Raw genomic sequence first — 10,005 nt, 5'->3', positions numbered from 1 at the left:
CTATATCCCTTAGGCCCCGCCTCCTTTCCCCACTATATCCCTTAGGCCCCGCCTCCTTCCCCAGTATATTCCTTAGGCCCTGCCTCCTTCCCCACTGCATCCCACCCCCCTCCTGGATCCCTTGAGGCCTGTCAGCCAAGAGACACTACCTTCTTCCTGTCTGCTGTGTGCATAGTGTGTGTGTGAGCACGGGTGTAATTGGTATATGCCTGGATGTGTGCATGTGTGTGAACGCATGTTCTAGGTGAGTTCGCATCGGTGTGTGTGCATGTGCCTGTTTTTTTGTGTGTACTTGTGAGTGTGTGTAATAGGTGTGTGCGTAGACATGTGTCTGTACTTCTGAGTTTGTGTGAGCACATGTGTAATATGTGTGTGGATGTGTGTGCCTTAGTGTGTGTATTTGTGGATGCATCAGCACATGTGTGTGTGATCACGTGTGTGATAGCTGTATGGGGGGAGCATGGGCCCGAGTGTGCCTGTGTTTGTGTGTGCATGTGTGTACGTGTGTGTGCAATAGGCATATGTACAGATGTGTGAGTGCATGTGTGTGCACGTGTGTAAACAGGTAACAGGTATGTTTGTGGATGTGTGCATGTGCCCTGAGTGTGTGTACATGTGTGTGCACATATAACTAATAGGTATGTGTGGATGTGTGCACGTGCCTGCGGCGTGACTCCACATATGTGCATGTGTGTGTGTGTGTGTAATAGGTTTGTGTGTGGATATATGTGTGCCTGAGTGTGTGTTTATGTCTCGGTTTGTGTGCATGAGTGTGTTTGTGCACCGTGTGCTCGGGCCTGGCTGTTAGAGTGCATGTGTAATAGGTGTGTGTGTGTGTGCCTGAGAGCGTTTGTGTGAGTTCGTGTGGTGTGTGTGATAGGTGTGTGTGTCTGCCCGAGTGTGAGTGCCCATGTAAGTGGCTGTGTGTACGTGTGTGTGTGTGCGCACTGTGTGCTCGGGGCTGGCTGTGTGTGTGTGTGTGAATGCAAGTGTAATAGGTATGTGTGTGTGCCTGAGTGTTTGAGTTCGTGTGGTGTGTGTGATAGGTGTATGTGTCTGCCTGAGCATGAGTGCACATGTATGTGGTTGTGTGTATGTGTGTGTGTGTGCACATGTGTGTGTGTGCACTGTGTGCTCGGGCCTGGCTCTGTGTGTGTGAATGCGTGTGTAATAGGTATGTGCATGTGCTTGAGAGTGTTTGTGTGGTGTGTGTGTAATAGGTGTGTGTGTCTGCCTGAGCATGAGTGCACATGTATGTGGTTGTGTGTGCGTGTGTGTGCCATGTGCTTGGGCCTCCTGTGCACTGGGGATGGTGCATGCTGTCCTTGTGGACACAGCCGCAGTGGTCCTGGAGGCCCTGGCCCCTCAGATGAGGCAGCCCAGCCGTGGTCCAGGGCCCACTGTGGGACCCACCGTCGGGATGGCCATGCCTAGGTGGGGCTGAGGCCGCACGGGCGAGGGCTGGGGCCTAGCTCAGGGCAGGCTTCGGGTAGGGGAAGGAGCAGCTGGGCCCTGCGGTGACTCACATCCTTGAGACGACACCATGCCCTGGCCTTTCCAGCCTCCCTTGCAGCTGCGCAACTGGACGGCCTCCCTCCTCTGCTCTGCAGCCGACCTCCCCACCCACGGCTTCCGCGACCAGATCCCGCTGGTGGCCCGGGGGAACTGCACCTTCTATGAGAAAGTGAGGCTGGCCCAGGGCAGTGGGGCACGCGGGCTGCTCATCGTCAGCAGGGAGAGGCTGGTACGACCCTGTGCGCCCCTCCCCCCATGGGGCCCGGCCTTCCTTAGTTTACTCTTGGGGGGCAGAAGGGGGCGGCGGCAGGGGCAGGGGCTGGTTTTCCGACATCTCACTAAAGGCAGGCCTGTCTGTGGGGAGGGTGTGGGCGGAGATGCATCTTTGCTCCCCAGCCGCTGGCTGGGCTGTAGAACTCTGGCCGTGTCTTGTGAGGTGCCTGTTCTGGAGCAGCCCCCAGGGTGACTGGAGACCACACCCTCCTTGGGGATGGGATTGGGGTGGCTTCTGAGGAGCAGGTGGTCTGGCCTGAGCAGGTCCCTTTTGGGGACCCCGGTACCCTGGTCCTCGAGCCGGCGGGGCTGTGCTTACCTGTGTGGTCCTAGCCAGGTGGCCTGAAGCTTAGCCCCTGTTCCCTCTCTTGTGAAATGGGGCTGTGGCTGAGAACTGAGGGCCTGGCAGGGCCAGCTACAGCATGGGGACGTGCCACCTGCTGGCTGGGCAGGGTGCACGGCCTCCCCTGAAGTGTAGTTTTGAGATAAGAAAAAGGGTTCAGGAATGCCCTCATAGCCCTGTCTGTGACTCTGGGCTGGCCGTTGCCCATGCTGTGGCCTGAGCCTGCCGACCAAGGTGGGCCTGGTGCAGGGGCTGAGGGCCGAGGGCAGAGCAGGCCTGGGAGCGCCGCGGTGCCATCCCCTTCGCTTGCGCTGCCTTTGCAGGTGAGAGAGGGCCTCAGTGGGTGTGGGGCTCAGGGTGGCTTAGTGGGCACGCATGGGCCATGGCTTGTCCTCTGGGGACAAGTGTCACTTAGGACGTGTGTGTGTGGTTAGGGAGTCCCACGGCCGAGGGAGGGATTGGTGGCTCTTGAAGCCTGGGACCCTGTCGTCAGGTGGGGAAGGCTTGGTGACTTTGGGCCTCCCTGTCCTTGGGTCCTCCTGGGGGGCCAGAGGTTGCTGGGTGCAGAGGGGAGCGTGCAGACGCCCCCAGCCTGGCTGAGCCTTGAGTGAGGGTCCCAGGAGAGGAGGCGAATGGGCACAGAGCTGGGGGCCCACCTACTGCCGCGGGTGATGCCTGCTGCTCCCTCCTCTGGGCCCCCAGGTCCCCCCAGGGGGCAATAAGACGCAGTATGACGAGATTGCCATCCCCGTGGCCCTGCTCAGCTACAGAGACATGCTGGACATCTTCAGGGTAGGTCCTGGCCTGCTGACACCCGTGCTCCCGTGGCGCTGGGGCTTCGGGCTGGCTGCCGGTGGTGTGGGGGGGCTCATTCGTCAGTTGGTGGGATTGGGGTGATGGGGGAGGTGTGGCCCCTGCAGGTCCGTTTCTCCAGCCCCAGCCCCACAGCTCACGGCTGCTTGGGGACCATGGCTGAGGGCTGGCACTGGCTCTGACGCTGCCTCTGCCGTGTGTGTCGAGGCAGCGTTTCGGCCGCGCGGTGCAGGCGTCGCTGTACGCACCTAACGAGCCGGTGCTGGACTACAACATGGTCATCATCTTCATCATGGCCGTGGGCACTGTCGCCATCGGTGGCTACTGGGCCGGGAGCCGGGACGTGAAGAAGTGAGTGTTGCACCATATGTGTGCTGTGACGTGCGGGGCGGGCGGTTCTGACGCCGGGGCCGGGACAGCCAGTCTTCCCATCCAAACCAGCAGTGAGCGCTTTGGGTGTGGCAGGCATGGCTTACCCCGTGGAGCCGTCCTTGTGTCCTCAGGAGGTCGCGGGACAGAATCAGGCTTTTCCCCTGCCTGGGTAGTCTCCTGGGACTGGGTGGGTGTGCAAGGCTGGGCAGGTGTGGGCGTGGCAGGCGCGACAGGTGTGCGTGTGGCGGGTGTGACAGGTGTGGGTGTGGCGGGTGTGGGCATGGCAGCTGTGGGTGTGGCAGCTGTGGGCGTGGCAGGTGTGGGTGTGGCGGATGTGGGCGTGGCAGGTGTGGATGCGGCAGTTGAGGGGGCTGGGAAGGTGTGGGTGTGGCAGGTGCAGGCTTGGCAGGTGACTGGAGCCAGCTGCCCTCTCCTGCTGAGCTGCCTGGGTCTGGGTGGCCCCTTGTCCAGGGATCTTTATGCAGATCCAAGCTGCAGTCGCTGCTCACATGCCAGCCTCTGGCCCCGCCTAGTGGCTGCCCTGGCCCAACCTAGGGACGCGGGCCCTGCGACCCTCTGCTGTGTGGTCTAGTCTGTCCTGGGGATGCTCGGGACCCTTCCTTACGCCTCAGTTCGCCCCTTCCCCTTCCCCTCCTGCTCTTGGGTTTTCTGCCCCGGACCCCGGGTGGCTGTGGGTTCATGGCCTCGTGTCGGCCAGCCGGCCCCAGTGCCCCGTGACCCCGTGGTGTCTCCCAAGAAGGTACATGAAGCACAAGCGTGACGACGGACTGGAGAAGCAGGAGGACGAGGCGGTGGACGTGACGCCGGTGATGACCTGCGTGTTCGTGGTGATGTGCTGCTCCATGCTGGTCCTGCTCTACCACTTCTACGACTTCCTCGGTGCGCTGGGCCTCCGTGGGCACTCTCGCCCCGGGCGGGTGGGCAGCCAGCCCTGGGTGGAGGGAGGGTGGCATGCGGGCCTGGCCGCTGACCTCATGGCCCTGCTCCTGCAGTGTATGTGGTCATCGGGATCTTCTGCCTGGCCTCCGCCACCGGCCTCTACAGCTGCCTGGCGCCCTGCGTGCGGCGGCTGCCTTTCGGCGAGTGCAGGTGAGGCTGCCTGGGCCCATGTGCCTGGCCCTGTGCAGTGACGACTGCGGCCCCCCATGTGCGGGTAGCCCAGGGTATACAGCAGGTGCTCACTCAGTGCTGGCCTAGGGCTCCTAGGCCCCGGAGCAGTGTGGAGTTGGGGCGAGCTCTCAGCGGAGGCCACCAGCAGCCAGGCCCGGAGGGGCAGCGGGGGAGGGTGCCCTTGTCCCCAGGAACCCTGCCCTGGGTGTCAGGCTGGCGGGGGCACAGGAGGCGCCAGGGTTCTCTGCAGAACCCGGAAGGTTTCCCTCGGCCCAGAGCTTGGCCTGGCTCTTAGGGGTAAAGGGAACTGCCGGGGGGGTCTCAGATAAGGTCAGACCCGGGTCTAGGAAGCAGGACCTGCCCAAGGGGAGACCTTTTTGGTTGCCGTCCCTGGGTGGAGGTAGAGGCCTGGAGCAGGCAGGGCCAAGGCAGAGGGAGCCCAGCGCAGGTGAGGGGGCTCTTGGGTACAGCCAGTGGCCCCTAACGCCTGCCCCAGCTGGGCTCTGCCCTGTACCGCCCCACCCTGGGGGCACCTCCTGTGCCATCGTGTGGGGATGTGGAGTTTCATAGGAGGCTAGAGTGCGGGCTGCCACTCTGGAGGGGGTGCCTGGACAGGGCCCGAAGGCGGTGGGCAGTGGGATGAGGCTGGGGCTGGAGGGCTTGGCCCTGACTGCCCTGTGCTCCCCAGGGTCCCCAGCAACAGCCTGCCCTACTTCCACAAGCGCCCGCAGGTGCGCATGCTGCTGCTGGCGCTTTTCTGCGTGGCCGTCAGCGTGGTGTGGGGCATCTTCCGCAACGAGGACCAGTAAGTGCTGCTACTGGGCCCTCGAGGGTGGTGGCGCGCCCACCTGGGTGTCCTCAGACGCTCCCTCCCTCCAGGGCTCCCGGGGCCCTGACTCCCTTCCCTCCTTGGAGGCTGCCCAGCATGGAGCTGCTTGAGCTCCCGTTAGGAAAAGCTGTGGCCCAGGCTGCCCTGATGGTGTTTGTCCCGGGCCATGAGAACCCTGACTGGATCTCGGAGGAGAGGCCAGAGCCCCATGGCCCTGGTGCCACGTCCTCCGGCACACCTGGCTGGGACTCCTGTGCGGGGCCGCGCTGCCCAGAGCACTGTCTGCCCCTGCTGTCCCCGTCCTGGCGCCCGGGGTACACCACAGGTCCGAGGCCCAGGGTGTGGGTGCCAGGGTCCCCGACCCCCTCGGTCATGCCTGCCGTGGCCCTGAGCAGTGACGGCGGTACCTGCACTGCTCCCCACATCCTCACCTCCCACGCGGCCTGGACTGTGGCTGCCTCCCGCTGCCCAGGCCTCCCCACGAGGGCGAGCGCCTGGCACGGTGTTGGGAGGACAGAGCCGGTCTGTCCCCGCCTGGCCCCCACCTCTGTCGCTGACACCATCTGGCGCTTCCTGCCAGCTTTCCCGAGGCAGCCAAGTGTGCTTGGCTTTAGTGCGGATTGGAGCCACGGCACATTTAACTGGCAGAAGGAAGACGTGAAAATATTTTGAATCCTTTGTACACAAAGAGAAAATGAATTTTTCAGTTACATCCAAGCCAGGAACTTGTTCCGGCACATGAAGTTAGAGCAGGCCGGGGCCGGCTGGGTGCAGGGGCTCGTGCCTGTGATCCCTTCATCTGGGAGGCAAAGGCAGGAGGATCACCTTACCAAGGAGTGCAGGACCAGCCTGGCAGCAGAGCGAGACTCCGCCTCTCTTGAAGAAGTAACGTAAAATAAGAAAACATGGCTGGCCGCGGTCCTCTGGGTGTTGGCGGCGCGTGGTGCCTGGCATCGGCTGTGCTGGCGTCTCCTGTGGAGCCCACTGTTCTGAGCAGCCGCCCTGCCTGGGAGGTGTTTTTATCCCATTTTCAAATGAAGCCTTTGATGTTTGAGACGCTGAGGAAGGTGGGGAAGTTGTCCAGCAAGTGACAGGCAGAGCCGGCATGGGGGTCGGGCCCGTGAGGAGGGGCCCCGGGTTCTGCATGGGGCCCGGAGAGAGCATGAGGTTGCAGCTGGCCACGGGGGCGGTGGCCTTCTGCAGGAGGCAGTTGTGTGCTTTGCCCCGGGGACACCAACTGCGTTGCGGCCCCACCCGCTGTGGACCCAGAGGCTGTGAGGAAGCCTGGCGTGGCACAGGCTTTTCTTTAATAAGCAGTTTGGGCCGGGCACGGGGGCTCACATCTGTAATCCCAGCACTTTATGAGGCCAAAGCAGGTGGATCACGAGGTGAGACGTTCAAGACCATCCTGGCCAAGATGGTGAAACCCGTCTCTACTAAAACTACAAAAATTAGCTGGGCGTGGTGGCTCATGCCTGTAATTCCAGCACTTTGCGAGGCCGAGGTGGCAGATCACTTGAGGTCAGGGGTTTGAGACTAGCCTGGCCAACACGGAGAAACCTCATCTCTACTAAAAATACAGAAAAATTTGCCTGCCATTGTGTTGGGCGCCTGTAATCCCAGCTACTCAGGAGGCTGAGGCAGGAGAATCCCTTGAACCTGGCAGGCGGAGGCTGCAGTGAGCTGACACCATGCCACTGAGCTCCAGCTAGGTGACAGAGTGAGACTCCATCTCAAAAAAACCCAGTTTGGTGGGGTCAGTGCCCAAGCCCTCTAGCTCATGCACCCTCTGCCTGGCCCCTGCCTCCAGCGTGACGCCCACCGTCTGGGGACAGTGACTGATGGGATGCAGCTGGCCAGGCCTGTGTCCACCATCCTGGCTGCAGAGCGGCTGGCTCCTCCACCTGCTTCCACAGGGTGGGCCTGGGTTAGGGCCTGTGCCTCCAGCCCTGCTGGAGCTGTGACAGCCGAGGCTCCTCCCACAGGCCCGGGGTCCTCAGGGTCATCCCGCGGGCAGGTGCAAGGGCAGCGTGGCCGCCGGCTGGCCGAGAGCAAGGGCCAGTGAGCCTTGCTTGTGTGGCTCGTGGAGGTGGTGTCCCTGGCGGTCAGTGAGCTTCCGCCCCGGCGGGGCTGCTGCTTTGTCTTGCAGGTGGGCCTGGGTCCTCCAGGACGCCCTGGGCATCGCCTTCTGCCTCTACATGCTGAGGACCATCCGCCTGCCCACCTTCAAGGTGAGTGAGGGAGGGCTCGGCCTTGGGGCAGCATGGGGAGGGTGTGGCTGCAGGGCAGCGTGGGCAACGGGGCTTCCCCCAAGCCTGGCCTGCGTGGGGCTGTGGTCCTTACAGGTCTGTTCTTCTGCTCATTGTTCTGGGGACGGCCGCCGAGGCCTGCTGTGGAGGTTGGGGCTCGAAGATTGGGTCCCACGCCCCCTCGCAGGTGGCATGGGCGGGTAGCTCTGGGCAGTGGTTCCGACAGGGTCACCTCCTGTGTCTGGATGAGGTGATGTGGAGAGCAGTTGAACAGAGCTGAAGGAACTGGCCTCTGGGTGGTGCCGGGAGCCGGCTGCACTCCTGTGGTGCTGGCGTTTGCATGCCTGGGACGGACCCCGTATCCCAGAGCCAGCGTGGTCCCGGCTCCGCCCTCCTGTCCCTGTTGTCCTGTTATGGGGAGAGTCTGTGAGCCGGACTTTTGTCCTCCAATCCCACCCCGATGTTACTTCCAAAGCGTGCTTCCACGTGGCGTGTCCCCGGCACTGGGCGTGCTCTGCTCAGGCTCCTTAAAAGGCTTCCTCCCAGGAGGAGGTGCTGGGCCTCTTGAGATGGGAGTGGAAGTGGGGAGTCGGGGAGTCGGGGAGGTGCAGGCAGGGTGGGGCCGCCCTCAGCCGTGGGCTCCGCAGGCCTGCACGCTGCTGCTCCTGGTGCTCTTCCTCTACGACATCTTCTTCGTGTTCATCACGCCCTTCCTGACCAAGGTGGGCACCCGCGCCGCCCCCCAGCTCCATCACTCCGACCCCTGCCCCATCACCCCACCCCCACTCCATTACCCCGCTTCACCCCACTGCCCTGCCCTATCACCCCCTCCTCCGCCCCATCACCTTGACCCCCACCCCATCACCCTGCTCCCCCCACCGCATTACCCACTCCCCACTGCCTGTAGTCCTCACTCCACCCCCTTCTGTGCAGAGTGGGAGCAGCATCATGGTGGAGGTGGCCACTGGGCCCTCGGACTCGGCCACCCGCGAGAAGGTGCGTCCCCTGACTGTGAGGCTCACGTTGCCATGGGCCAAGGTGTTTCGTGGAGCAGGGTGGGGCTTGAAGCACCGGCTGTCAATTGAGGGTCCTGGAGGGTGTCTTCCTCTTCCTGTCTTCACAGCTGCCCATGGTCCTGAAGGTGCCTAGGCTGAACTCCTCGCCTCTGGCTCTGTGTGACCGGCCTTTCTCCCTCCTGGGCTTTGGAGACATTTTGGTGCCAGGTACTGAGGCGGGTGGCACGTGTGGGTTGGTGCTGTGGGGCAGGGCCCCGGGCCACTGAGGTTTGTCTTTGGGTGTGAGGGGCCTGGGCACCGTGGGCTGGAGAGGAAGCCCTGAGTGTCAGGGTCAGGCAGGGTGGGGCTGTTGAGGCCCGGGTGCCTGGCAGTGAGGGCAGTGCCTGGGTGGGATGGGGACCCCCTTGGTGCCCAGGGAGCGGGGAAGGACTCCTGATACACACAGCCTCACTCCATCCTGCTCGGGGCTACACAAGGGCTCCTGCCTGGGTCCCGGCGAGCTGCTGCAGAAAGCAGAGACTATACCCTACCAGCCTCAGCGTCCCTGGGGTCTTGCCGGGCGTGTCTGCTGGCCTTTGCTCTCACTGTGGTCTCAGCTTACCCACTGAGAGTCACGGCAGTTCTGTCCTGAGCGTGTGTGGCCCATCTGAAATGACAGTAGCCACCGGGCGCAGGAGGCCACGGCACCCATGGGTGCTCAGGTGCCCGCCGCTCCCAGGGAGCCCCTGCTCTGAGGCTCTGTGGCCGGTGGGCCTCCACCCTGTTCTCCCCCAGGGCTGCTGGTGGCCTACTGCCACAGATTCGACATCCAGGTCCAGTCCTCCAGGGTCTACTTCGTGGCCTGTACCATCGGTGAGTGCCTCGGCCTGGCCTGTGCTGTCTGCTCTGGCTCCAACCCCGCCCTGACTCAGCCTGTGTCCTGACCCTGACCCCTAACCCCAACCCCAGCTCCAACAGCATGACCCCGTAACACCTGACCCTAACCCTAACCCCAGCTCCAACAGGATGACCCATAACACCTGACCCTAACCCTAACCCCAGCTCCAACAGCATGACCCCGTAACACCCGACCCTAACCCTAACCTCAGCTCCAACAGCATGACCCCGAAACACCCTAACCCCAGCTCCAACAATATGACCCCAAAACAGCCTAACCCCAGCTCCAACAGCATGACCCCATAACACCAAACATGACCCCATAACACCCTAACCCCAGCGCCAACAGCATGACCCCAAAACACCCTAACCCCAGCTCCAACAGCATGACCCCAAAACACCCTAACCCCAGCTCCAACAATATGACCCCAAAACAGCCTAACCCCAGCTCCAACAGCATGACCCCGTAACACCCTAACCCCAGCTCCAACAGCATGACCCCAAAACACCCTAACCCCAGCTCCAACAGCATGACCCCGTAACAACCCCAGCTCCAACAGCATGACCCCGTAACACCCTAACCCCAGC

The 10,005-nt window shown here is 62.6% G+C and overlaps 1 protein-coding gene across 3 annotated transcripts in view; it reads left to right on the top strand.

Moving 5' to 3' along the window:
* SPPL2B (signal peptide peptidase like 2B) overlaps positions 1-10,005 on the top strand; it is a 21,882-nt gene that overhangs the window by 6,642 nt on the left and 5,235 nt on the right. For 2 of the 3 annotated variants that reach the window (XM_017507471.2, XM_017507470.1), the window contains exons 3-13: positions 1,562-1,744; positions 2,834-2,923; positions 3,156-3,295; positions 4,074-4,216; positions 4,330-4,426; positions 5,136-5,252; positions 7,426-7,507; positions 8,173-8,247; positions 8,459-8,521; positions 8,649-8,748; positions 9,316-9,393. In XM_017507471.2, coding sequence (XP_017362960.1) covers positions 1,562-1,744; positions 2,834-2,923; positions 3,156-3,295; positions 4,074-4,216; positions 4,330-4,426; positions 5,136-5,252; positions 7,426-7,507; positions 8,173-8,247; positions 8,459-8,521; positions 8,649-8,748; positions 9,316-9,393 — 1,168 coding nt within the window. The remainder of the gene's footprint in view (positions 1-1,561; positions 1,745-2,833; positions 2,924-3,155; positions 3,296-4,073; positions 4,217-4,329; positions 4,427-5,135; positions 5,253-7,425; positions 7,508-8,172; positions 8,248-8,458; positions 8,522-8,648; positions 8,749-9,315; positions 9,394-10,005) is intronic. The other variant, XM_017507469.1, reaches the window with a different exon arrangement.

This window comes from Cebus imitator, unplaced genomic scaffold (assembly GCF_001604975.1).
Source record: "Cebus imitator isolate Cc_AM_T3 unplaced genomic scaffold, Cebus_imitator-1.0 Scaffold375, whole genome shotgun sequence".
Lineage (NCBI taxonomy): Eukaryota > Metazoa > Chordata > Mammalia > Primates > Cebidae > Cebus > Cebus imitator.
Note: the sequence above shows the minus strand (reverse complement) of the source record. Positions and strands in the feature narration are given on the sequence as shown.